The 27,123-nt window shown below is 40.4% G+C and overlaps 1 protein-coding gene across 4 annotated transcripts in view; it reads left to right on the top strand.

The window, feature by feature from the left end:
* ptpro (protein tyrosine phosphatase receptor type O) overlaps nucleotides 1–25,005 on the top strand; it is a 45,550-nt gene extending 20,545 nt beyond the window's left edge. For 2 of the 4 annotated variants that reach the window (XM_084711353.1, XM_084711352.1), the window contains exons 9-27: nucleotides 43–236; nucleotides 851–962; nucleotides 1,097–1,260; nucleotides 2,422–2,542; nucleotides 3,848–3,981; nucleotides 5,788–5,926; nucleotides 6,094–6,214; nucleotides 8,909–8,977; nucleotides 11,327–11,410; nucleotides 16,067–16,102; nucleotides 16,614–16,695; nucleotides 17,413–17,503; nucleotides 17,588–17,664; nucleotides 18,134–18,268; nucleotides 19,020–19,142; nucleotides 19,249–19,403; nucleotides 21,034–21,169; nucleotides 21,808–21,932; nucleotides 24,578–25,005. In XM_084711353.1, coding sequence (XP_084567479.1) covers nucleotides 43–236; nucleotides 851–962; nucleotides 1,097–1,260; nucleotides 2,422–2,542; nucleotides 3,848–3,981; nucleotides 5,788–5,926; nucleotides 6,094–6,214; nucleotides 8,909–8,977; nucleotides 11,327–11,410; nucleotides 16,067–16,102; nucleotides 16,614–16,695; nucleotides 17,413–17,503; nucleotides 17,588–17,664; nucleotides 18,134–18,268; nucleotides 19,020–19,142; nucleotides 19,249–19,403; nucleotides 21,034–21,169; nucleotides 21,808–21,912 — 2,078 coding nt within the window. In that variant the 3' untranslated portion in view covers nucleotides 21,913–21,932; nucleotides 24,578–25,005. The remainder of the gene's footprint in view (nucleotides 1–42; nucleotides 237–850; nucleotides 963–1,096; nucleotides 1,261–2,421; nucleotides 2,543–3,847; nucleotides 3,982–5,787; nucleotides 5,927–6,093; nucleotides 6,215–8,908; nucleotides 8,978–11,326; nucleotides 11,411–16,066; nucleotides 16,103–16,613; nucleotides 16,696–17,412; nucleotides 17,504–17,587; nucleotides 17,665–18,133; nucleotides 18,269–19,019; nucleotides 19,143–19,248; nucleotides 19,404–21,033; nucleotides 21,170–21,807; nucleotides 21,933–24,577) is intronic. The other 2 variants (XM_084711354.1, XM_084711355.1) reach the window with 2 other exon arrangements.
* Nucleotides 25,006–27,123: the final 2,118 nt, after the last annotated feature.

Genomic DNA, 27,123 nt, shown 5'->3' with positions numbered 1-27,123 from the left:
TGTGTGTGTGTGTGTGTGTGTGTGTGTGTGTGTGTGTGTCAGAGCCGACAGGTGTCCGTGAGCTCACTGTTTACCCTCTGAGTCCCACGGCGGTGATCCTGAGCTGGCAGCGTCCGTACCACGTGGCATTCAGGAAGTACGTCCTGCAGACGTTCTTCTTCAACCCCGTCACTCTGGCCTCGGAGTGGACCACATACTACGAGATCGCCGCCACCGCCTCCGTCATCGCCTCTGTGGTAACACACACACACACACACACACACACACACACACACACACACAGATCATTGTTCTTGTTTATTTAGAACCTGACTGACAGTGAAATCATGTTTATGTTGGTTGATGAGAAACATCAGATTTATATTGTTTGTAAATTTTTTAACATTAATGATGTTGATGATGTCATCATCATCAATCCAGCCTCAAAGCTCCGCCCTCCTCTGAAGATTTTTCAACTTTATTCTCAGTAATCGTTGTTCTCTGAATATTACAACTTTTTTCTTTTTAAAATCAGGACTTTACAATATTTGTCTGTAAAATGACGACTTTATTTCACAGTAATTCGACTCTGTTCTTAGAAATCACAACTTGTACTCATGAAGTTTTTCTTGTAAATTACAACTTTATTGTAAAAATATTAGATTCTGTTTATTTTTAAGTAGTGTGTGTAGTTGATGTTTTCATTTGAAAAGCTGCTGATGAAACATATAAACGTGTTGTTGTCATGTTAGAAATAAAAACATGTATTTGATGTCGTAACAAACAGCTGATGGTTTTATTCATTTCTTACCCAGCAGTCTTCATGTCCTCAGAGGACTGACTCACGTCTTTCTTGTCTCTTCTCTCTCAGAGGGTGACCGACCTGCTGCCGGCCTGGTATTATAATTTCCGTGTTTCCATGGTGACGTGGGGCGACCCGCCGCTCAGCTGCTGCGACAGCTCCACGGTCAGCTTCGTGACAGGTAGTGAAGACGCCGGGGGGGGAGGCGGGAGGCGGGGGGGTTAAATTATTATTTAATATTAATATTAAAACAAAGGAAACATAAAGTCAGTGGTATAAATGTTAAAATATGACACGTGTCTCTTTACGTCTCAGCTCCTGAGGCTCCTCACATCTCCTCGGTGGATTACTCTCACGGCGTCCTGTATGTTCGCTGGACGTACGGCGAGCTCTTCATCGACCTATCACACTCCAGGATGCTGCACTGGCAGGTGGTCGCCGTGGGGAAGAAAGGACCAGAGAGGAGCTACTCCATCGACGTGAGTCTGACGCTCAGTTTTATTTGTTTTCTTGTTTCCTCTCGACTCAGTTTGTCGGTATTTGAAGCCGATCGGGTCGTTTCTCAGCAGCAGCTCGTTATTGGACGTCAGTCTGAGCCATTATTGATCGTCTCCACGGTCCAATCAGCAGCAGAGGGACGAGCTGCTGTCTCGTCTCCGCCTCCACAAGGCCAATTATCCTCCCACAGAGTCAGAGGGTCAGAGGAGCTCTGAGCTTTAATTAGTCTGACTGATAGAACCCACAGGTTCTACACAGGAACACAACTAACAGAGCTGGACCTCTGCTTAAAGGGACAGTTCAGATAATTTGAAGTCTGGTTGTATTTATCCACAGTCAGTGTTTTACCTACACAAAAAGCAACATCAGTTGTATTATGTTTTCACCTCTTTATCTTTCTGTCAGACAGATTTTTCTGACAGGAAACCACCGTTATATAAGACAAATATCACTCTGTACAAACCAACCAAACTCCATTCATAAAATCAGTCATTTTAGCTCAGAGAACTCAGGAGTTGTTGGTCTGCTGCCTCCATCTGTCAGTTTGTTTGTGTTGTTGTGTGACTTCCGTGTTTTAAAAGGTTTAAATTGAAGTCACACAACAACACAAACACACTAACAGAAGTAAAGAGGTGAACATTAATATACTAATAAAGATTGTGATCTGAATAAACAATAAAGGCAGAATGAGAGAAAATTAAAACAGTAAATTTTAGGGCTCATGTGGGAAATAATATTATTACAGAACACAGCAGGAGGCAAAATAAACAGCGAGATTAAAACAATAAAAGTGAAATATAAGAAAACATTTAAAATACAGTTTGAATTAAAAACCTCAGTAAGTTTCAACAACAACAACAACAACAACAACAACAACAGCTGTTGATTGTCACAACAGCGTCAGAATCCAGTGTGACCTTTGATGTTTGAGGCCTGATCAATCACCTGATTGATCAATGATCTGACTGGTTTATTAACAAGTAGCTTTTCAAATACAAGGAATTTTCTAATTATTGTAAAAGTTCATAATATAAACATAAGATAGACAGAGCTGCAGTGATTAATGTGGATTAAAATGTGTGTGTGTGTGTGTGTGTGTGTGTGTGTGTGTGTGTGTGTGTGTGTGTGTGTGTGTGTGTCAGGTGACTCGTAACGTGATGCGGGCCAGCCTCCCACTGCCTCCAGGTGACATCTACAACCTGACAGTGACAGCGTGTACGGAACGCAGCAGGAACACATCCACACCAAACATCATCAAACTGGGTCAGTCCACACACACACACACACACACACACACACACACACACACACACACACACACAGGTACATAAATAACCATCTACCACACACCGCACACATCCAGGTCAGATCATAAACATGTCTTTATAACATCGATGAGATGAGGAAACTGAACTGTGGTCACAAAAAGAGAGAAAATAACTTTTAATACTGTGTGTCTTTGATAGTGAATCATTACATTCAGCTCAGAGCAGAGTCGTCTCACCTCGTTATATTTTTGTGTTTAATTGGTTATATTGATGCTGAATTCACAAAAAGACTGTCGACATGCGACAGTGTTTGATCTCTTGTTTCTACAGTTTTGTGTTTTTACAGATGTGTGATGAATCGTTAAAACGTCATATTTTTTAAATGAAGTTTGGTGCAGGGAGCTTCAGTTTAATTCAAACTGCAGAAACACTGTAACTCTCAGTAACTGTTAAAGTCTGATCAGGTTTAATCTAGAACCATCTGTCAGAGGTTTCATCTAGAACCCCCTATGAGAGGCTTAAAGGAGAACCCTTCTATATAGTGCAGTGGTTCCACTAGGGGTTCTGTCAGGAAGAACGCTAACAGAACCCAACCATAGGGTTCTAGAACACAGTGGAGAGAACAAAGAACCTTTTAATATTCCAGGGTTTTATATAAGGGTTCTGCCAAGAACCTTCTTATATTTCAATGGTTTTTAGGGGTTCTGCCAAGAACCTTTTTCAAGCCCAAGGATTTTATCTAGAACATACGGAGGGATGTTCTGCCAAGAATTGTATCTAGAACCCACCTAGGTGGTTCTGCATATAACCCTTTTATATTCCAAAGGTTTTATTTAGAACCTCCAGGGGGTTCTGCTGAGAACCCTTTTATATTATGGTACAAATAACTCTTGATGAAAGAGTTCTTTAAGGATCTCACAGAGAACTTTCTTCAAAAAAGTTTTCTTCAGGAGCACATGGTTCTGTGTAGGAAGAACTTCTTTAGAACCTTTATTTGTAAGCATGTGCTGTCCTCTCAGGTGAGCTGAAGCTGCAGGTGTTGGGTTCTCCACATTGTAATAATAATAATAATAATAGTAATAAAGAACACTTCTGTTCTCTGACTGCGTTTCCTCTCTGAAAGTGAATATGAAACTTAATTTTTTTCCACTTCCTCTTCTAAAAGAGAGCGTGTATTTTTAACTCGTCACAGTTTCAGAGTTCTCTGCCTCTCGGCTCTGCTCAGAACCTCCTTCTCCCCTGCAGCTCTTCCTCTCAGATAAACTCAGATCGGAGGTTCTGTCTGTGTGTTCTGTTGCAGAACCGGCTCCTCCACGTTCTCTGTACGCCGTCAACGCCACCCACTCGTCTGTGACTCTGCTGTGGACCGAGGAGGGAGTGGTCGACTACTACCAGGTTCTCTGTAAACCCAACAGAGCCAACAAGGAACTCAAGGTAAAACGGATCAACTTTAATTCTCATAAATATGACAGACACATCTGATCTGATCTGATCTGATCTGAGATCTGATCTGATCTGATCTGAGATCTGATCTGATCTGAGATCTGATCTGATCTGAGATCTGATCTGATCTGATCTGAGATCTGATCTGATCTGATCTGAGATCTGATCTGATCTGATCTGAGATCTGACTGCTGCTGTTTGGTTCTTCAGAGCTGAAAGGAACCAAACTGTTTAAAACTAAACTTCATAAACACAGAAATCAGCTCTTGAAAAAAAAAAGTGACAGTTCTCAAACTGTGGGTCTGGGCCCCTCAGGAGGACACAGAGCTGCAGCCGGAGGTCTGACGGTTTGATGTCTGTCGTTGTTTGACTTTCAGATTTTATTTCATGTCTTAGATTTGCTGAATTCAAAGAGGAAACAAACCGATCAGTTTGTTGTCGTCGACGTTTCACAAAGTTTCTAAAGTTTCTCTGAACTCAGAACTGTAATGTTTGAATCAAACTGCAGATACTTTCTTTGTACAATCTGACAGTAAAATGTTTGTTTTTAGTGATTATTACTGCAACAATAATATCTCCTCTCAATCTGCTTTGTTCTAATAAAATATCCAGTAAATAAATAAATAAATAAATACAGAACATGTAATACCCTTTATTTATTCATTATTTTTATAAAATGTTTTAATTTATGATCCATTTTATTGCATCAGGATTTAAAATCTGAAATATTAATATTCATGTTAATAACACGTAAATAATTCAGCACCATGTAAACAAAAACTAGGCTTTGTTTGTTTTTCATTATCTGCTCAACTAAAGAGAACAAAACTTTCAAGCCGACTCCAGATTTAAAATTAAAGTTAACAGTTAATGTTAAAAAACATTTTCCGTCCTCCACCGTAACGAAAGCGTCGCCGAGTCGAGGTCTTCCTGTCCGTCTGTGTCCATAAATCACCTGGTCGAACCTCACGGTTTGATCCAGCTCTTAGGGTCCTTAATGATCCTGTGGTCACTTTTTAGTTTTTTGAACTTTTCCCTGCACTGCTGGAACGTTCGCCGTTCGCCGTGTGCGGCTCACAGCTGGGTGGATTCTTGGTGAACCTTCCTGTTTCGAGTTGCTCTCGTTCTGATCCAATCATCAGACACATCGTGGTTCAGTTCTACAAGATCGAGTGCAAAAAAGATTAAAAGAACGGTCACTGCTGCCCGTAGCTTTCCTGTTTAAATACGTGTCGAATGTCGCACTCATGATGCTTCTAGTGACCAATCAGGGGCCAGCAGTGTTCTGATGTCAGCCGTCAGTAGAGCTGCAATTAATTTGAATTAATTCACAGCCAGACGATGTTAAAATATTCTGGATTCAGTATCTGTGGACTTTTTATTGTGATGTTGTGCCTTGAGTTTTTGTTCCATCCATCGACCTTTAAAGGAACAGACAGAATGTTTTATTAAAATGATGTAGAACGATGTCCTGACAGACGTGAAACTTCTAACGTCAGAAACAGAAAAATGTTAGACATGAGAAGAAACGAGACATGTGGAGAGAAAAGTTCAACAGACTGTAAAAATATTCTGATTCATGGGATTAAAATCTGAATAAAGTTCATAAAACGAATAAAACAGATAAAAGAAGTTTGTGTGTGAGGTTTATCAGCGTGTTGTTTAAACCCTCAGTTCTTGTCTGAAGGACTCTCACGTCACTAACGAGGCGTCTCCCTGCAGGGCGTCGACAGTCCGTGACGTCTGCTGTCAGCACCTCCGTGGATATTTAAAGCTCTGTCGTCTCGTCTCTTTCAGGCCCGCGAGCCTCAGACGGCGAGCTCTCACGTGGTGACGGTGTCCGGTCTGACGCCCTCGTCCACCTACAACTGCACCGTCACCAGCTTCAGCTACAGCACGCCCAGCAAGCCGGCACACATCACCATCTCCACCGTCGGTAGGTGGCGCTGTCCCACACGCTGCTGTTATTATTCAGATACACCAAGCTGCTCCTTTCACTCGAACCCTCTGATCGTCACATTAGATATAATGTTCTAATAAATAAAGTTTGTCTGTGATGTCAGTGTTTAAATCAGAGTCTGATGTCTGTGTGTCCGTCTGCAGCTAAAGAGATGAACCCGAGTGTAGCAGCCATCTCAGCTCTGGCTGTTCTCAGCATCCTGCTCATCAGCCTGCTGGTTCTGTTCCTGCTGGTTCTCCGCAAGAAACACCTGCAGATGACCAGGTAAGAACACACAGGACACCTCCGCCAGGTACGAAACACCTCCGCCAGGTACAAAAACACCTCCGCCAGGTACCAAAACACCTCCGCCAGGTACAGAAACACCTCCGCCAGGTACAAAACACCTCCGCCAGGTACAGAAACACCTCCGCCAGGTACAAAACACCTCTGCCAGGTACAGAAACACCTCCGCCAGGTACCGAAACACCTCCGCCAGGTACAAAACACCTCCGCCAGGTACAAAACACCTCCGCCAGGTACCGAAACACCTCCGCCAGGTACCAAACACCTCCGCCAGGTACAAAACACCTCCGCCAGGTACAGAAACACCTCCGCCAGGTACAAAACACCTCCGCCAGGTACAGAAACACCTTCGCCAGGTACAGAACACCTCCGCCAGGTACCAAAACACCTCGGCCAGGTACGAAACACCTCCGCCAGGTACAAAAACACCTCGGCCAGGTACAGAAACACCTCCGCCAGGTACCGAAACACCTCCGCCAGGTACAAAACACCTCCGCCAGGTACCAAAAACAGCTCTGCTGGACTAAAAAAAGTAATCAAAGGGTAATTTTTGTGGTGTAAAAGTTGTTCCCTTAAACAGTCTTGAAGATTTCACACTTGTATCATCGTCACACTGCTGTGTGGTGGAACAATGAACCACCAACAAGGCAAAGAACCACAACTGAGTTTTTATCATCTGCTGACCTGAAACACTGATGAGCAGGTGGGAACAGACACCGAGAGACAAAGACACAAAGACACAAAGACACAGAGAGACAAAGACACAAAGACACAGAGAGACAAAGACACAAAGACACTGAGAGACAAAGACACTGAGAGACAAAGACACAGAGAGACAAAGACACAAAGACACAGAGAGACAAAGACACAAAGACACAGAGAGACAAAGACACAGAGAGACAAAGACACAGAGAGACAAAGACACAAAGACACAGAGAGACAAAGACACAGAGAGACAGAGAGACAAAGACACAGAGAGACAAAGATGTCAACGAATGAATGTGAAAATTCTGACCCTGTTTAAGTTCCATCAGTCCAGATGAACTGCAGACATTGAAGCTAACTGTTGTGATCTTTGTTTGGTTCAATTAAAATCAAACCTGCTGGTTCCAAACATTTCTGCAGTTCTGTTTGTGATGTCATAAGTATTGACCAATCAGGTTTGAGCAGGCTGCAGGTACACAGCCTGTGTGGAGAGGAACACTGGCTGAAATCAGTCCCTTCAGTCTGGTGATGATTTAGCTTTTTAAAATGTATCAGTGTGTATAAGCAGATGTCAGTCTGGTGGTGGACGTCGTCTCTCGTCTCTAGTTTCTAATTGGACTGTAAACGCAGACCGGCGTGTGGAGGACGAGGTCTCGGCTCAGATGTCCAGATACCTGCCGGCTACAGACTGTCCGTTGGCCCCAGAAGGCGGACGACAGCCGACGCGTTCTTATTTTCGGCTGAAATGTGGCGGGGAAATGAAAAAAGCTGTTCCTCCGCTCGCATGTCCTGTTCTGACCTCAGGCTCCGAGGCAGCAGAAGTGGTTTGTTTGGCGGCCGACACCCTCCTGACTGCTCTGGTTTCTATGAGCCTCATGAATTCATGTCTCATTTTATTCTTAGAAACAGACAGAATTTAGGAACATTAACAGCTTCCTCCTGTCATGAAGACGCGTTACACGTTAGCAGGGACTGATGCTGCTTTTATGTTTGTATTTTTACTTTCATCCGTCTGATATGTGGTGATTTTGTTCACTTTTTTAGATCAAATTGATCCCAGTGAATCAAATTGCTTCAATTAAATCCTGTAATGTATTTAAAATCATTATCTGAAAAAAGATGAAAAAACACTGTTTTGGTGTTAAGTCTCATCTGTAAGACAGATATAGTTTATCACTCTCTACAAACCAACCAAACTCCATTCATAAAATCAGTCATTTTCTCTCACAGGAGACAGCAGTTGTTGGTCTGCTGCTGCTTCCATCTGTTAGTGTGTTTGTGTTTTTGTGTGACTTCAGTGTTTTAAAGGTTTAGTTCAGATTCACTGAAGTCACACAACAACACAAACACACTAACAGATGGAAGCAGCAGCAGACCAACAACTGCTGTCTCCTGTGAGAGAAAATGACTGATTTTATGAATGGAGTTTGGTTGGTTTGTGGAGAGTGATATTTGTCTTCTTAACGGTGGTTTTCTGTCAGAAGAGTCTGTCTGACAGAAAGATAAAGAGGTGAAAATATGAAAAAATATCCAAACTATCCCTTTAAGTCACAATTTCAGTCAGTCAAATTTTTTATTTTAATCTGATAATTTAGATTTAGTGTGTTTTGATTTTCTGTATAATGAACGTGTTTATTTTTGTCATTTTTAACATTTTATTTTTTCTGGCTGATTTGAGGTTCTGCACATTAAAGCTCAACTTTTTAAACAAATTAAATCACTTCTATTCAGACTGTGGCTCCAAAATCTAAAGAGTTGAACTGAATTATTTTCAGCACAAAGTCAATAAACTTGTTTGTTGTTTTAAACTCAGTTCTCAGTTAAAGTTTCAGTTATTTTCTCCTTCAAACATGACAGCTCACTTCCTCTTATTTACTGACTGGTCATCAAATATTTCTGACTTCCTCAAACTGAACTCTTTTTATTTTTTTTCCACATGTGACGTGTTTGTTGGTGTTTCTGTTTCAGGGAGTGCGGCGCTGAGACCTTCGTCAACTTTGCTTCGTTTGAGAGAGACGGGAAGCTGCCGTATAACTGGTAGGCTCCTCCCCCTCCCCCTCCCCCTCCCCCTCCCCCTCCTCCTCCTCCTCCGTCTGTTTCTTCATCCTCAGATCACAGTGAAATGTTTGAAGGGTCAGATTTGAGCGTGATAGAAGAACCTCACAGTCCTGAGACCTGAGCAGATGAGGGTTTTTAGCAGATCTGGAGCCTCAGTGTGGAAGTCAAAACACCCTCGAAAGACCCAATCAGAGGCAGATTATCGGCCTGCTGGGGATTGAGGAGGCAGATTAGGGATTTGAACGTGTAGCTACAGATTTTAGCTCGTCTGTGGTGACGATGATGACGATGATGATGATGTTTGGACCAGCTGAAACGGGGTGTTTGTTGAAGATGAGAGCTCAGGATTTCCCTTAATCTCAGATTAAAGGGACAAAATGAGGCTTTTTGAGTAAAGTTAAACTCCACAAAACAACTCAGTCATTTACTCTTTAAATCTCGTGGCTGATGGATCAGATTCAGTCGTACACATAGTTTTATTTCTGATTATTAGTGATTAATATAACAGCTGAAAGACGGTCAGTTAAGGCAGAACCTTGGCTTCCATCTGCTGTTGTATTTGACCTTCCATCACTAAATGCACTAAATGTCCATCAGAGTGTCTTCTTACTGTGACGGTGGAGTTGTGTTGATGCTTTGACTGTGCATGTCAGCAGTGTGGATGTGAACGGGTGACGACTTCACTGATGCAGAGTCACACACACGATGAAAAAACACCAGGAGCCTCAAATTCATCTGAAAATATCAGGTTTCAACGTTAACATGAAATTAAAAACACATCCGCGCTCATCACGTGCTCATATTTAAGATTTTATGTGTAAAAATGTCATGTTTTCTTCCTGCTCACGTTGACTTCAGATTCAACGTTTGTTTAAATGAAAGAGATAAATAAAAACAACTCAACTCAACGTGACAACAGAAGAAAAACAATCATAAAAACACTGAAGAAAAAAGTAAGTTCATCATTCCAGATAAAGAAATTACAAAGTTCAAATTGATGAGATAAAAACAGAAATTAAATGAAACAAACTCAATCTGACAAAACAAAAGAGTAACAATAAAAAATCACGTTTATCTTTATATGCATTTAACCCTTTCAGACCCTGTTTCATCTGTTTGTTCTCACAGGATGTTTTGTTTGATAAGACTAAGATCATCATATTTGGATCAAATACATTTATTGTTTTGTAATGATTATTTTCTATATCAGTTAATCTGCTGATTATTTTCATGATTAATTGATTAATTTTTTAGTTTTTAAAATGTCAAAAAATGAAAAAACCTCCTCATCACATTTTCCCAGACCCTAAAGTGACGTCTTTAAACTTCTTTCAGTCTAAAACCTAAAAACTCTTCATTTACTGTCAGAAATCACACAGAAAAGCTGCAGATCCTCACATTTAAGAAGTGAGAGCGAACACGTTTGACATTTTTGCTTGAAAGAAGACTTTTGATCAGTTAATCAGTTAATTGATCTAATTGATCTTCAGCTGTGATGCTCAGTCCTCCGCCTCCTTACTTTCCTCTTAACAATATTTCCTTGTTTTCTAGAAAACTGTCAGATGTTCAGGGCTGAACCTAATGATTATTTTCATTGTCAATTCATTTGTTGATTATTTTCTTGTTTAGTCGCACGGTGCGCTCCACGTGTTCGCACCTATTTTTGGAGATATTTTTCAACTCTTCCTTATAACAATTATTTTTTTAATCGATTAATGTGTCGATCGTTTTCTCTTTCTTAATAAAATGTCAGAAAATGGTGAAAAATTTCCAAGATACCACAAAGCGGCGTTTTAATTTAATGAACGCTGGTGTGGATAAAAACTAAAAACAAAGAGTCCCTGAACGCATCTGCATCAGTGGGGTCGCGACCCGAGCAGCACAACCGCTAACGAGATCATCAGGTTCGTTAAGGTGGCCGTCACACGGCCTGACGTCACCGTCGAGTGACAACATGAGGACTGTTTCTACATGATGAGGGTCCTGGGCTCAGCGTTGCATTGTGGGACGGGCCCGGGAGGACGCAGTGATGTCACAGACTCAGGCTGGAGGTTGTTTAAAGGAGACAGAGCGGCCATTGACGTCCGGCAGCAAAACAGACTCCCGTTGTCCTCCAGAGAGACAACGGGACACTTTCTGAAGGGCTGCATGATGCATTAACTCTGTGTTCAGCACTAATGTGAAGCTCTCGACTCGCTCTGTGCCTCTTTACTAATGGAGCACCATGTTCTGTCCCCAACCTACCTCTATCGCCCCCTGGTGTCTGTTCTCTTTATTTTTTCTTGTGTGTGTGTTTTTATTTTATTTTTTTATTTGAACCCCCTTCAGGCGAAGAAGCCTCTTTGCCTTCCTTACCCTACTGCCATCCTGCCTTTGGACTGACTATCTTTTGGCTTTTTATATTAATCCTTGGTAAGTAAGTACTTGCTGGCCAAAAAACACTGCACTTCAGGGGCATGTCTTAGCAGAGCCACAGCCCACAGTATTGATCAGAGACACTGTTTTACTCTAAGCGACCTCAGTGCGGAGCCATCAGATCACCTCTGGATCTGAAAGGATAAGTCTGGTGCTGTTCTGTATTTCACCTCTTGTCAACAAATCCCTCGAGAAAAGACCAAAAGACACAGAATCAGAGTGAGGAGGCTGTTTATGGTCCAGATAGTTTGACTGTTTTCAAGAAGTCATATGAAAATGTAGTGCTGCCACCTGGAAGTCAAAGCTTTGAATCAAAGACTCCTCAGTCGACTGAGATTCCTTCAGTCAGTCAGTGTTTATCACAGAAAGAGAATAAAACAGATAGAAGTTTATAAAAATGCACAGCGAGAACATTTACATGAGGAATTATAGATAAGGGGAATCATAAATCTAATTTATATTATCTGGTTCACTTCTTAAAAATCATCCTGGTGACCAACATGTTGTGTCTGTTGACTGATGAGAGAAGATAAACGAGTTTCAGTTCTTGTTTTTTATCTGCATCAATGCAACAGGATGACAAGGTGTGAACTTCACAACCCGAGTCTCTAAATCACCACGAAACACAAAACCAACAGTGATGGAAGCAGAGAAGAGTGATAGAAACGGAGCGCAGCTGACGCGCCGTCAGACGCGCCGTCAGACGCTTCACCAGAGCGCACTGCGGAGCGCGGGTCAGCTGACGCGCTGTCAGACGCTTCACCAGAGCGCACTGCGGAGCGCGGGTCAGCTGACGCACCGTTACACGCTTCACCAGAGCGCACTGCGGAGCGCGGGTCAGCTGACGCACCGTTACACGCTTCACCAGAGCGCACTGCGGAGCGCGGGTCAGCTGACGCGCCGTCGGACGCTTCACCAGAGCGCACTGCGGAGCGCGGGTCAGCTGACGCGCCGTCAGACGCTTCACCAGAGCGCACTGCGGAGCGCGGGTCAGCTGACGCGCCGTCGGACGCTTCACCAGAGCGCGCCGCGGAGCGCGGGTCAGTTGACAGCTGGTTTTAAAGATAGAGGGCTCCAAGGATGAGGACTAGAAGGTCTGACAGATGTCCGTCTGGTTAACTAGAACTTCTGCTTCGATATGTGAGGTGACCAGGACTGTGATGAAGACTGTGATGAAGACTGTGATGAAGAAGGTTGGTTAAGATCAGGGCGGATCGTGTTCATGGTTAAAATAAACCAGTGATGAATGCTGGGAGGAAACGTGAACGTCAGTCTGAGGTTTTGATGAGCTGTTTGCTTCTGGTTTACTGGGTTCATCAGTGTGACGGCTGCTAGGGGGCGCTGTCACCGTCCTTTAATGACTAATGCTGTTGTTTTTCTTCACATTGTTGATCACAGTTTACTGCTGCCAGGGTCGGGTAGTAATGCATCACCAGTCCCTCAGGATTATGTAATCAGATTACTGTTACATTGTGAAGGATTACTTGATTACATTTTGATTACACCAGGTAGATAACGGTTTCTTAGACAAGTGTTCCACTTTATGGCAGACGTGGCCAAAAAAAAACAAAAAAACAACCTAAAATACATTTTATTCACAAAAAACAGGAAGAATACAGTTTGATTTATACTCAGTAATGTTCTTGTTCTAGTTCTGTTGGTTCTTTATGGTCAGTTTGTCACCTGCCTTCATGGAACTGACTCATTTCCTCTGAACGTTAAATCTGAAGTTCCACACGGCTCAACTTTAGGCCCCAGTTTCTTCTTTACTTACACGAATCACCTGTTTGTAAACTTGTATTTAAGTTCTATGGAGACGAATTTTTCTAATTCTTAAAGACACTCATGAAATTCTACGTCTTGAAAGTGATTAATCTGCAGACGTGATAAACCTGATCTTTGTAAACTGCCGTCACTCATTTTATTTTTCTGTCATTCTCACAGAAACTTCACTAACTGTAAAAATAAAAGTCCTAAATTTGAGCCTTGTGGGACACCAGATTTAAAGAGCTTCTGTTCACATGGGATATTTTTGTGGCAGCAGGATTGTGTTTTTGGACTCAACCATGGAGCTCTACGGCACCAAAAAACAACATTTACACACAATATTTATTAGTAGATGCATGTCTTTGAGTCTTTAATGGGATTTGTTGACAAGAAAAAGACAAAAAATCACCAGAGTTATATTTTAACACTTTAGCTGCATTCTGAAATTAAAAAATTTGCGGTGAAACGTGAAATCAGCCGCTGATTTTTCTGACATGTTGAACTTTGTCTTGCAATGCTGTGTCTGTGGTCGAACTCTGAGTCTCACTGACTGTGTTTCTACTAACATGTTTGGATGTAGCATGATGCTAACTGTCGATGCTAACTGCAGCTTCGCTCCATGTTTGGTGTCTGCATGACGTCCGTTTCTTCTCTCTGTTGGTTCTCGCTGCAGACGTAGAACGTCGGTGTAGAGCAGTGATGCGTTCAGTGTCTCCTGTGTTAGACGTAGATGTTTTAGTGCATGTCGCTGGTTAAAGATAAACTTCCTGACTGTGTCACACAGACGCACAAATCTACACATCTGCCGCCAGCTGTGAGCTGAGAGGACGGTTTTTGGATTTGTGGAGCTGAAACACAATCAGAGTGAATTTGACTCCAGAAAACTGTGGAGTCACAGGAGAGTCTTAAAAAAGAATCAATCTGCACGAGAACGACACCAGAAATGTGGAACAATAAAAGGAATAAATAAGTAGATTAAAATGTAAAGACAAAGCAGTAAAAGAATAAATACATTTGAGATATGAAGACAAATAACAACATGTAAAAAATAATGTTTAGTATTTTTCATTTATTTCTGTATATATTGATTTATTATTTATATTTTCATAGAATTTATTATATTGTTACATATATACAAACATACATGTATGTATTTCCTTGAACTCACTGTAAAAAAAAAAAAAAAGAAAACTCAAAATTTCAAGTCAACATGCTGATTTAGATTTTATTATTTTTAATTAGAGTTTTGAGCTCAGAGTGACTGAGTGATTATTGATTTGAGTTTCTGAAACTCAAAGATTTTATCTAAAGTAAATTGTTGCCTTGAACTTTTTGAGCTTTTGCAACTGTTTTTTTTTTTTTTTTTTACACAATTCATGAGTTCAAAAACTGAGGAAAAACTAAGAGATAATTAAATTTTAAAAACTTTAACTGTACAGAAAAAAAACACAGTAACTCATTGGCAAAAAATAAATAAATATATTAAAAAACAAATAAATGATAATATAAAATGAATTAACATGTAAATGTGAAAATAAATTATTCTTTTCTATTATTTCTCTTTATATTTTCTATATTTTGTACAGATGTATTATTTTTTATGGCGCTCTTGTGACTCCGTATCTTACAGAAGCATGAAGTGTAAAAGTGTAAAAAATGAGTGTAAATGTAAAAAAAGCTGCATGTGTGATGTGAAGGTGTTTGTCTAAAACAGGAAACGGCTCGTTCACTCAGCATGATGTTGTTCCTCTCATCGGTTCTTCTAAAGTTCTGTGTTCTGGGTTCGACTGATGGACGGGTTCCACACCGGCCTTTTTATTGAAGTGGACGCTCACTTTACATTTGTTCCATAATGTTTGATAAAACTAACATTTTAAATTAATGTTAGAAAATGATTCTCAAAAACAAAATAAAAAACGCTTCACGAGGGAACGTCCTGAAACTGTTTTCAAAATAATAAAAAATAAAACAAAAATCTACTTTTTAATTTCTTTTTCCAGTGTAACTTCAACGTGAAAATAAAATTAAAATCTGGACATTTGAATTCAGGTCACATGTGAGAGGACTGCAGTGGTTTGAGATTTTCACAATAAATGTCCTGGTTTCACAGGATACGATACGAAAAACAGAAAAAAAAAAAAAAATCTTGAATAAACACTTATTTTTAATTTAATAAAATATTATGTCCCATTTCTTTCTTATTGGTTAAAATTTACCGTAACTTTTCGTACGTTATAATTATACCGCTGCAACCCGACACACTATAAAATATATGTATAATGATATTTTGATTTAGATATTATTGTACCACTGCAACTCAAAGTTTTTCATGATTTCCATTTTATTAAGTTTTGATAATAAGACCGTATCATTTTATCTTTCATTAGAGACGAGCTCAAATAGAAAGATAAATAAATTCACATTAAAAAAGGTCAACTTTGCAATTTAGATTTTAAAATGAAAATGATAGTTTACAATTAAATATAATATCTATTCATAATTTTAGTCATAAATACTGCACACAGAAATTAAACAAAATTTATTTTGATTAAGTGATTTAAATTTAATTTTGGCAGCCACAGACTTTCCATAAATGTTCCCCTGAGATTAAAAGTCATTTTAAATCGAAAACACTAAATATTTTATGTGTTTAAACATTTTTCTTGGAAATCAGAAAATATATTTTAAAAACATTTTTTTAAGAATTGAAATCGATCTCCTTCAATAAAGGCTTTAAGAACCGGCATCAGTCAAACCCTGATGTGTGCAGATCTGGAGGGAAGGATTACAGTATGATACAGAGTAATCTGTAATCTGTAATCTGTAATCGAGTCTTTATTGTGCAGTTCTCATCATGAGGAACTTTTACATGTTTGTATTTTATAGGAGCAAGACAGCTTTAAAGAAACGGAAGCTAACAAGGTAACAAGACTAAACAACAACAACAACAACAACATGTGGCTCTTCATCACTCTGTGCTTTGATTTATTTGTTTGTTTATTTTGTTTGTTTGTTTGTTTGTTTGTGTTGCTGCCATCGCATTAATAACAGCCTTCAGCCAGAAACAGAGAAACATCCAAACTGTTGAATCGAACAGATTAAAGTGAAACTGATCTGAGAACACAGCATCTGAATAATCAATAATCAGAAGATAAAAACACAGTAAAACTCACATGTAGTTCTTCTTTGTTGGTGAGTGAAGGTTAAAGCGTCACATGGTTTTAGAAATCTCTTTAAATCCTTCAGGTTCACTGAGTTTCTACAGTTTTCTGTGTATCGGAGTCGTTTTCTTCACGTTCAGAGAGTTTTTGTGAATTTAAAATGTGACGCAGAAGTTCAGGGCGACGTCTTCCATATTTCATCTGTCATCTGAATCTGATCAATAAAGTCGTGTCCTGTGTGTATTTTCTGACGTGTCGCCGTCTGGTTTCAGTCCCGTTCAGCTCGACGACTTCGACGCCTACTTCAAAGAGATGAGCAAAGACTCGGCGTACAAGTTCTCGCTGCAGTTTGAGGTAAAATTATTAGAAAAGTTTCCACATCATGTTCGGAGCTACAACAAATATCTAAGTCTGAGATTTAGATTTTAAAATGAAAATGATTGTTTGCAATAAAACATAATATCTGTTTATAATTTTATCATATTTATTTTGGTTTAGTGATTTAATTTTGGCAGCAGCAGGCTTCCATATGTTTCTTTATCTTTTCACCTGTTTACCTCTAAAAATGTTAAAGGACTTTTACACTCATTCAATATTTCCATATTTTATGGAAAAGACTTAATATTTTTGAGTTGAATCATCATATTTAAACATTTTTATTGATAAAACTTGATGGAAAATATGTTTTAAAATGATTTAATAATCAAATAAAGCAGATATGTGTGTGTTTGTATGCTGTTAATTATTTATTTTTGGGAAACAAGTGAATTATTTCATTATTTAGAGAAAACAATGTGTGAAATGAAATAATAAACCTGTTAATGAGAGAAAATGAGCTTCATAATGAAATATAAAATGATTGTTGGCCTCCAGGAGTTTCTGTTTAAAAATGGAAAATATCTGTTTGTTTATATGGACACAAACAGCTGGATGTAAAGTTAGCGCCACCTGCAGGTCATCAGAAACATCAAACCAGAGGAAAGAGTTTGCAAAGCTTTTCACAATAAAAGCACTGACCATGAAACATGATGCAGATGTTTGACAGATGTCGATGTCGTCGTTTGTTTCCAGGAGCTGAAGAGCGTCGGTCTGGATCTTTCCCATGATGCAGCGGACCTGCCCGTCAACAGGCCGAAGAACAGATACACCAACATCCTCCCCTGTGAGTCACTGACAGCAAAGCATCATGGGAGAAACTCACAAAGTAAACACTGACATGTGATTTTTGTTTTTATTTTCCCTCCAGACGACTTCAGTCGGGTGAAACTGATCTCGATGCACAACGACGAAGGTTCAGATTACATCAACGCAAACTACATACCTGTGAGTTTTACACTCCTTTAATATTTCATGCAGGAGTTTTACTTGTAACTTGTAACTATACTCCTGTACTGCAGTATTCTATTACTGTTACTTTATCACAGGATATTACTTTCACATCAGAACAAGAAAACAGATCAACAGTGTCCTGCTATAATCTGTTACATGAAAATATAGTTTTATAAGTTTGCATGTCATAATAATGATGATGATGATGATGATAATAATCTTTATTTATATAAGACCTTTCATTCAAAACCTGCTTCTCAAAGTGCTTCACATATTAAAACATACATGTACATGATGTTCTGACAGGAACATTTATGGTTCTAATAAGTGTGTTTGTTGTAATAATGTGACGACTTTATGTGAAAACCTGTTGAATATTCTGTGTGAAGCTGACGGTGTTTTACTGACACTTCCTGTGTTACTGGTGTGTTTTTTTGTAAACGTGTGTGTTTGTGTGTTTCAGGGATACAAACACTCTAAAGAGTACATCGCCACTCAGGGTCCGCTGCCTGAAACACGGAACGACTTCTGGAAAATGGTTCTGCAGCAGAAATCTCCGATCATCGTGATGCTGACGCAGTGTAACGAACGACGGAGGGTCGGTTCACGCTTCGCTAAGATTACTGCTCACAGTACAGTTACTACAGTAACTGAGTATTTTCAGCTCAGAGGGAAATCTCATACCTTTAATCTTTATCATTTAAATGACAGATTTAGTTACTTTAGTTACTTTAACAGTTACTTCTACAGCTTTAGTTACTTTACAAAATCAGATTTTGAAGCACAAAACATGAAAAGTTAAATTAAATTACAGTCTATAATAAAGTTTTGGGGGGGTTTTTTGTAGAAGAACATTTCATTCACACGTGATTACAGAAGGATCATTCTGGACAAACTGCAGGAGTGAAAGCTGGATGCTGAAAAATTGCATTTCTCCTTTTAAAAGTCGAATAAAAGCAGTAATGTATGAAAGATGATATAAAAATATATTGAATAATTAAAGGTTTGAATGGAGTTTCTGTGAATGTAGGAAGAGAGGAGTTCATTATAACTGAACTTCAAAGAAAGTTGAATATTTTGAAAAGTTTCTGTTGAAAAACGTGAGCAGTTCAGTGGAAAAACGGAAAAATAATAGTGATAAAGATGTTTTTGTAGAAGAATCAAACATTCACACAACAAGAAGAAGAAAAGCAGGTGTGAATGTTAAATGTTGAAAAGCTGAAGCTAAACTGCATCACTGCCTTTAAAAGTAAAAAAATACTAATAATGAAAGAAGGATGTTGAATATTTGATCAACGTTGAACTTGATGTTTGAGTGAATTAACGTTGAAGATGTTTGGTGTTTGCAGGTGAAGTGTGATCATTACTGGCCGTTCACAGACGAACCTGTGATGTACGGAGAGATCAGCGTGGAGATGCTCTCGCAGTCCGAGTCTCCAGAGTGGACCATCAGGAAGTTCAGACTGGGATATGTGAGTACCAGGTTGTCCAACAGCTGCGGTTCCACCGGCGGCCACTAGAGGCCGCTGTAAGAGACTCTGACACGCCGTGACACGCGATCTCTGTCTCCCCCTGCAGGCTGATGAGAGTCAGGACGTCCTCCACCTGAACTACACCTCGTGGCCCGACCACGGCGTCCCCACGGTCAACGCCATCGAGAGCATCCTGCAGTTTGTCCACATCGTCCGTCAGCAGGCCAACAGGACCAAAGACCCCGTCATCGTCCACTGCAGGTCAGGACTCAGGACGGGGACGGAGATCCTCACGTCCACAAAAAAAAAAAAAACCTTTAGATTTTATAGAACATTTTGTCTCAGAAATTAAATTAAATAATCTGTGAAGTCTGATATTTATTAGATATAATTTCATAAATATTCATATAAATGTAGTAAATTATCAGCCCCAACAAACAACGTACGCATCAAACAAACAGTTTTAACTCATTGTTAACGACTCGCTTGAATCAGTTAGCTTGGTATGCTACTGTGTCAGACTAGCACCAGATGTTAGCTAACCAGCTAACCTTTCAACACAGTAACTACATCACTAAACTCACAACATGAATTAATTTTACTGCATGACTTTCTGGTCTGACTGTTAAGTCTGTGAGGCTCAGCTGTGAATGTGAGCTGAAAGCTAACATTAGCATGCTAAGGTATTATTATTATCAATGGCTAAAGTTAAGTAAACTCATTATCTAACATGAAAATATCTTGATATAACAAAGTATCTTGTTATAGTGTGAAAATATTTAGTTATAACATAAGAAATATGTTTTAATGTAAAAACATCTTGTTTTAAAGTGAAAATATCAAACAAACAAACATGAACATGTTAATGTGTACATCCATACAGTTAGCATGCTAACATGCTAACATGTCATGTGCTATGTTGACAAAGTTTAGCATATTAATGTGCTACTTTTGGTACATTAGCAAGTTAGCATGCAGAGAAACTAGTAACAGTTAGTCATGTAATATGCAACATTTTCTCTGTTTGTATGTTAGCATTCTGATGTTAGCATGTTAGCCTTTTTGTAGCAGGTGAGCATAATTTAGCATTAAGTCTGATCAGGACTGGATTTCTGAATGTAAACACATAACGTGTTAGCATGTGTACAGTTAGCATGTTCACCGCTGTAGTGCGTTAATGTGAAAGGTTCAGGCAACATGTATCATGTCAGGATATGAACAGGATGCTACAGTTAGCAGTTAGCAGTTAGCATCAAACACCAACTGATGGGCTCGACTTTAGCGTCTCAGTTTTTTAAAAAAATCAGTGTTGATAGTTATGAGGGAAAAAGATCAACAATAAACATAAAAGATTGAAAGTTTTTGTGTCAACGAGTGAAATGAAAGATTTCTGAGTGTAAGTAGTTTTATTCTGAGCTGCTGTTATTATTCATGTTGCCTTCAGATGATTATCAGACCTGAAAAACACCTTAGAAAGAAAAGTAAAGCAGGATCAAAATTACATTATATAATAAAATAATTTTATTTACGACAAAGTTGTTGACATGTTGACTGTTGTGAAACAGGAAGTGAAGAGTTTGAAAGTCAGTTTGATTAATGAGGTCATTAATCAGCGTTTGTTTGTCCTGCGTCTGTCCAGGAAGCTTTAATGATCAGATCAGAGACTCTGAGTCAGAGAGCAGGACGAGCTGGTCTCCTCCTGACAGGAAGACACATTAAAACACTCTCAGACTGATGATGTCATGTCCATTATGTTGTTGTGGTGGCGTCCTGACTGATGGACCGAGTGGTTGTGATAATAAGAGCAGAGCTTCTGTGTCTGATGAGCGTCTGTCTGTCTGTCTGTCTGTCTCTGTCTGTCTGTGTCTGTCTGTGTCTGTCTGTGTCTCAGTGCTGGAGTCGGCAGGACGGGGACCTTCATCGCTCTGGACCGTCTCATGCAGCACATCAGAGAACACGAGTTCGCGGACATCCTGGGGATGGTGTCCGAGATGCGTTCACACCGTCTGTCCATGGTCCAGACTGAGGTCTTTTATAACACACACACACACACACACACACACACGTTCTGTATAAAACAGTAGTTAGTGACAGTTTGCAGGACGCTGAGGACGTTTTCAGACGTGTGGTTGGTTTGTTCTGCAGGTGAGACTGCGAGCAGGACAGCGTCCACACGAGGGAGCGTTAAGGATGTTGTTTCCTTTAATTTAAATGATTTAATTTGAGTTTTTAGGAAGATTGAACAAAAGCAGCAGCTGTGACCTGAACACATGAAAAACAAACACAACACGTCATTTTATTAAAAAAATAAATAAATAAATAAAATGATTCTCCTTGTAAATATCACAGCAGATATTGATGCAGTCTGGTTCAGTATTGATTATTTGTTTTTATCCCAGTATTCAATATAAATCCCAGATCAGACCCACAGTCAGTGTCTGTCTAGAACTCATTTTCCCAGAATGCAAAGCTCAGCTGCTCCTCCTGCTGCACATGTTCTGGTTGTTTTGTTCACCATGTGAGCAAAATCAAACCAACCAGAGTCTGACTGAACAAAACGCTGTTGAACCTTCAGCTCTTGTCTCTGATTGGCTGTCCCAGCTCACAGGTGTGTCTCTGTCTCTCTGTCTCCTCCTGTCTCCGCCCCCCCTCGTCACGTGTGCAGGAGCAGTACGTGTTCATCCATCAGTGCGTCCTGCTGATGTGGCAGAAGAAGAAGCAGCAGTCCATCACCTCTGACGTCATCTACGAGAACGCCAGCAAGACATAATGAAGGAGGCTCCGACAGACGTGAGTCACAGCTGACAGCAGCCAATCAGAGGCCACCACACGTTTCCTTCCTGTTTGTTTGTTTCTGTAGTCATGATGTTTTTAGATTAATACTGAGCTCACAGGTTTGAATGATGCTTTAACTGTTCATCAGAGAAAAATATCATTTGGTGCCAATTATACAGAAATATATAATATATATATAATATGTTTCCTCTGGTGGATTAATTCAAATCAAAGTTAAATTAATTCAGCTGGTGAAGAAAAGTAGTTTTCAGTAAAAAACAAACTTTTTTTTTTTAATATTTATTTTTTTAATATTTTTTTTTAATTTGTTAGAAACACTGAAAATAAAGAGACACTCTGTGACAGTTTGAGTCCCCCACCATCTTTATAGAAACATGTCAAGACTTAAATATATATATATAAACAATATTAAAAAAAAATGTGTAAAGAATTATAGAAGTCAAAATCAATTAAATCAATATTTATTATTCATCGTTCACATTTGCTGCTTTAATCCTGCAAACGTCTCTGTTAAAAGATTAATGAAGGATTATTTTATCTGATCTGGTTTCCATGGTAACTCAAACTTGTGTAGATAAACATCAAGTGTCGTCAGCTGTAAAAACAATCAGTGATGAAAAAAGTAAAACACATCTGAAATAAAATATGAGAGAAGTTATTCAACAAATACAACCAATGTTTCTGAGAAACCATCTACATTTATTCATTCAGCAGACGACTTTATTCAAAGTGACTCACAAAAGACGATTAACAATCAAACTACATAGAGTCTGTAGATCAGGACAGGAGCTGCGTCTTCAGAGCACAGAGGGACGCTCCTGCTCGGCGCTCGGCAGGTTGTTCCACCAGCGCGGCACAATGTCTGAAAAGAGTCTGGATGGTCGTGTGTGAGGTGCTGCGACGGCCAGGTGACTTTCATCTGATGATGGGAGTTGCAGAGGTGGAACAGGAGGAGGAGGAGGTTGGAATTGGTTTCAGGGGACGTGTGGTTGGACATGTAGGTAGTTCAGAAAGTTCGCTGTCTGTGGCAAACAAAGAAAAAGATGCAGCAGGTTTTCTGCATGTTGAGTTGAATCAGTTCAGTGATGATGGCAGCCATACTGTCAGTCCAATGAATCTGCTGGCAGGTTGGTTGCTGGTGGTGGAGGGTTGAGCAGAGCAGTGTTTCTCAATCCTGGTCCTCAGTGACCCTGTCCTGCATGTTTTAGATGTTTCTGCTCCAACACACTTGAGTCACATGATCAGCTCGTCATCAAGCCTCTGCAGAAACCTGATCATGTGAATCAGGTGTGTTGCAGCAGAAACATGTGAAACATGGAGGACAGTTAAGCTCTGAAGACCAGGGTTGAGAAACACTCGAGTAGAGTTTTAAAGGTTGAAAATAGTTTTCTGGTGTCAGTGGCATTTAGATTTTTTTGTTTCAGAAGTCCTTCTCTGCAGCAGTGACGCTGGATAAGAAGGATGTCAGTATCGACTGAACTGTGTTCAAATCAGACAAACCTTTTGTTTGGTGCCGTTTTCTCTCAGCAGCTGTGAGGTTGGCGTGCAGCGACCAGAGGGTATCATGGAGCCAAGGGTGGGACTGGGAGGGTCAACGGTTGACAGAGGACACAGCGTATCCAGACAACAGAACAGGGCAGCATGGTTCTCAGGTTGGATGCAGGTCTTAGTGAGAGTCAGGATGGCGAGTGTTAGGAGGTCAGAATAACGAGCAGTGGCGTCTGCTGTGTTCACTACAGACTGCCGGTTCTACAGGGAGGTTAGCAAGATTGATTGTTCACCTGAGCAGAGTTTCGTGCCTCGTCCGGTTTCCTCGCTCGGTTGACACGCGCAGGTCGACACGCAGCGTCTTTACCCGCAAACGTCTTCACACGCAAAGGGCTGAACACGCGGGCTGACGCTTCCGCTGACGCTCCAGCTAGAGCGCCTCCTGATATACTGCAGCCAGGATTGACCGCAGCTGCTCTGCGTTTGCTGCTGACGCCGCCCACCAACACACAAACAGAGGGAATGGGATTGCCACTCCCACTCCTTAGTGTCTCTGCTCACTCTGATTGGCCGGCCGTTAAGGCCGTTTGACCCACTGATGGTTCTCAGGTGAGCTGATAAACCACAGCAGGATTTGTTGAAGCAGAAAAGCAGAAACCGGCGCTGCAGAAACTCTTCTGAGGCCTTTTCCTGTAACTTCCACCTTTAGAACATGTTTCTGTACCGACGACTCATTGGGCGACTCGAGTCACGTCTTTGTTTCCAGATATTTTCCTGAAATGAATTCCCTGAAAAAACTCAGCAGTTATTTGACAGAAAAATATTATCATCATCATCATCATCATCATTATTATTATTATTATTATGATTATTACTATCATGATTACTATCATTATTATTGTTATTTCATCAAGATCTAAATACAAACTTACACTTTCACTGCAAACCTGTTGGAAATTCTTGTAAAATTACTACATAGAAAATAGAATTATTAAAATCTGACAGACCCAAAAAATAAAGATTGGACAAACCTGTAGAAGGTACCTTTGGTTTCAGCATCCTGTGAGGTCACATGCTTGGTTCTGATTGGCTGAAAAGACGATGACAGAGTGACCAAACACTGACTGTAATCCCTGGTGGTTGTCTTGCAGGCTGCGACCTCGCCGACCTCCTGTGCTTCAGGCATCCAAGATCCGCTTCATCATCAGTATCAAAAACAAAACAGCAGAACATCTCGACGGAACAGGAGAAAAAAAAAGAACCCAGTTTTTTGTTTGAATTGGTGTCAGAGCATGAGGATGGAGTTTTGCCTTAAGGAGCCTTCGCAGACTGACTGACCAACATGTTGAACCACAACCTGCCCTCTGGACCGGGAGGAGACGCCGACCGAGCTCCGTCCTGTGATTGGATGTCTTTCACTGTGTCCGTCCTCGTTCAGACGCCGTGAGGCGACGAGTCGGTGAAGCCGAGTCAGCAGTTTGCTTTTCCATTTTGATTTGTTTTTTTTAATCTCAGGAGTCACTGAAAAAGAAAAAAAACCAGCAAGCACACTGGCCTCTTCCTCCGCTTCTTCATCCTCATCGTCATCATCCTCATCATCCGTTTGGTTTTTCTCAGCTCCAGTAACGGCGTTCACCTCTCCACCGTGTGCAGCTTTCCTGGCTTTTTTTTCTCCCCACGCCGGAGTGGAAGGCGGTAGATTGAGACGTGACACTGCCAAACGTCCTGAACACGGGAGGGATTTATCAACCGACACACCGACGACCTGCCAGGACCGCTGCACAGGCCACACCCACCCGAAGAACCCAGCAAGCATTCGACGAAGGATGAAGATCTGCAAACATGAGCACAAAATTCAGTGTTTCGGCCTCTTCAAGCTGATTTTTAATGGATTTGTTAGATTTTTAATCAGTGAAAACGTCCTGCTCAGAAGACGCTTCACTGGAAAAGTGAAAAAATGGGGCTGCGGTCGGAGATTTTCGTCTTCGGAAAGTGTTTTAACAGAAACGTCTTTTTGGTACCAGCGTCACTAAATGCTGCTCGACTTCGTACAAACTTTTTACATCTGAATGTTTGCTGGGTCTGCACAAGAACTGAACAAAGGGCACAAAAACCAACAGCTGAGGGGAACGAACGCCTTTCTGTGGAAACACGAGTGCCTCACGCTGCCGTCCCACCCCGTCCCGCCCGGCGGCGGTCGGGCGCGTCAGAGGCCAGTTTAGACGTAGAGACTGTGGTCGTAGAGCTGTAGTTTGTATTTTGCACTGAGGCCTCGGAGCTGCCTGACCTGCTGACAGACTGAAGAAGGGAACAGTTTCTGCTGCTGACCGCCGTGGACGAACTGGACCGCCACGTCCCGTCCTGAGCGCCGCGTCGCTCTTTCTAACGGAGGATCTCCATCTGAAAACGAAGAGTAACTTTGGACCGGCGCCGAGTTTTTTGTTTTTTTTTACCCTCTGAGGTTTGCGATCTTCATCGGCTGCAACAATCCAGAGAAACGGATCAAATGTGACAGAGGAGAGACTCCGAACTGCCAAAACCAGGTTCTACTAACAGATCGGGTTCCCCGGTAAATGGCTGGATTTGGGGAACGACAGAAATATATCTGCTGAGCATATCTCCAGGACGGCCCGAGCCCAGAACCTCTTCCATCACACGATCGACACGCGAAGCTGCAGCGACGATTCACGACCAGAAAACTGCAAAACTGACAAAATGTTTTCACTTCACATTCACTGATTTTGTTTTGGTTCCCCGAACATTAAACTTTAACTTACAGCTGTTTGGATTCTTTGATTCACCTTCAGAGGTTTTATGCCCCGACAACATCTGTTCTAACATCCCAACAGGACAAATCTGAAAAGGCTCAGTTAATTACAAAATTCAGGGCAGAATTTTTTGGTACAAAAATTTGTTTAAATTTTTGTCAGGAAAATGTTTAATTAACGCCAACATTTTGGTTCTGAGGCCCCAAATACCAAAAGATTTTACATTACAGGCAAAGTTTAAGATGAAAATATAAAAATAATTTATCAGCATAACAATGGTTTTACCTTAGTGCCCCAAAAAAGTTTTCAAATGTTTTATGTCCTACAGAATTTATCGCCAAACCTTGTTTAACGTACAGTGACGTTACGTTACAATAGAAAGAGTCGGTACTGCAGAATCTGGCCTCGTGGCCCAAAAACGTTCTACACCTCAAACTTGGATTTGTTTCACTAACCCAAAAGTTTAGATACTAATTTCCTCAAAATCTGTTGTGATCATAACGTTACTCTCATCAGATCTTATAATTCCAATATTTGGTGGAGTTTTTAATTTGATTTGGGTTCATTTGGGATAAAAATAACAAAATGTAAGAAAACATTTTCAAACTTTAAAAAGCTGATTTCTTATTGAGAACTTGAAATATTTGTCCTTATCCCAACATTTGATACGACTCCGCCCCCAAATTGGTTTTCATTACTAAAGTTTATAAATGAATATTTAAGTTTATGGGAGAATTTGGTGTTGAAGTAATTTTTTTTTTTACTTGAATGAAACATTTGGTGCACAGTTCTGTGCTCCAGTTGTGTTTTTTTTTGCCCCTAAAAATCTAAAATGTTTAGTACAGGAGGAAAAACAGCGCGCCTATACTTTACTATTATCATTATTATTATTATTGTTATTATTAAACGCCTACGGTAAATTTGTAAAT

Source organism: Lutjanus erythropterus, chromosome 22, assembly GCF_056507025.1.
Source record: "Lutjanus erythropterus isolate fLutEry1 chromosome 22, fLutEry1.hap2, whole genome shotgun sequence".
In the NCBI taxonomy this organism is placed as follows: Eukaryota; Metazoa; Chordata; class Actinopteri; order Lutjaniformes; family Lutjanidae; genus Lutjanus; species Lutjanus erythropterus.
The sequence above is the reverse complement of the archived record's forward strand: the minus strand, read 5'-3'. Positions and strand labels throughout refer to the sequence as shown.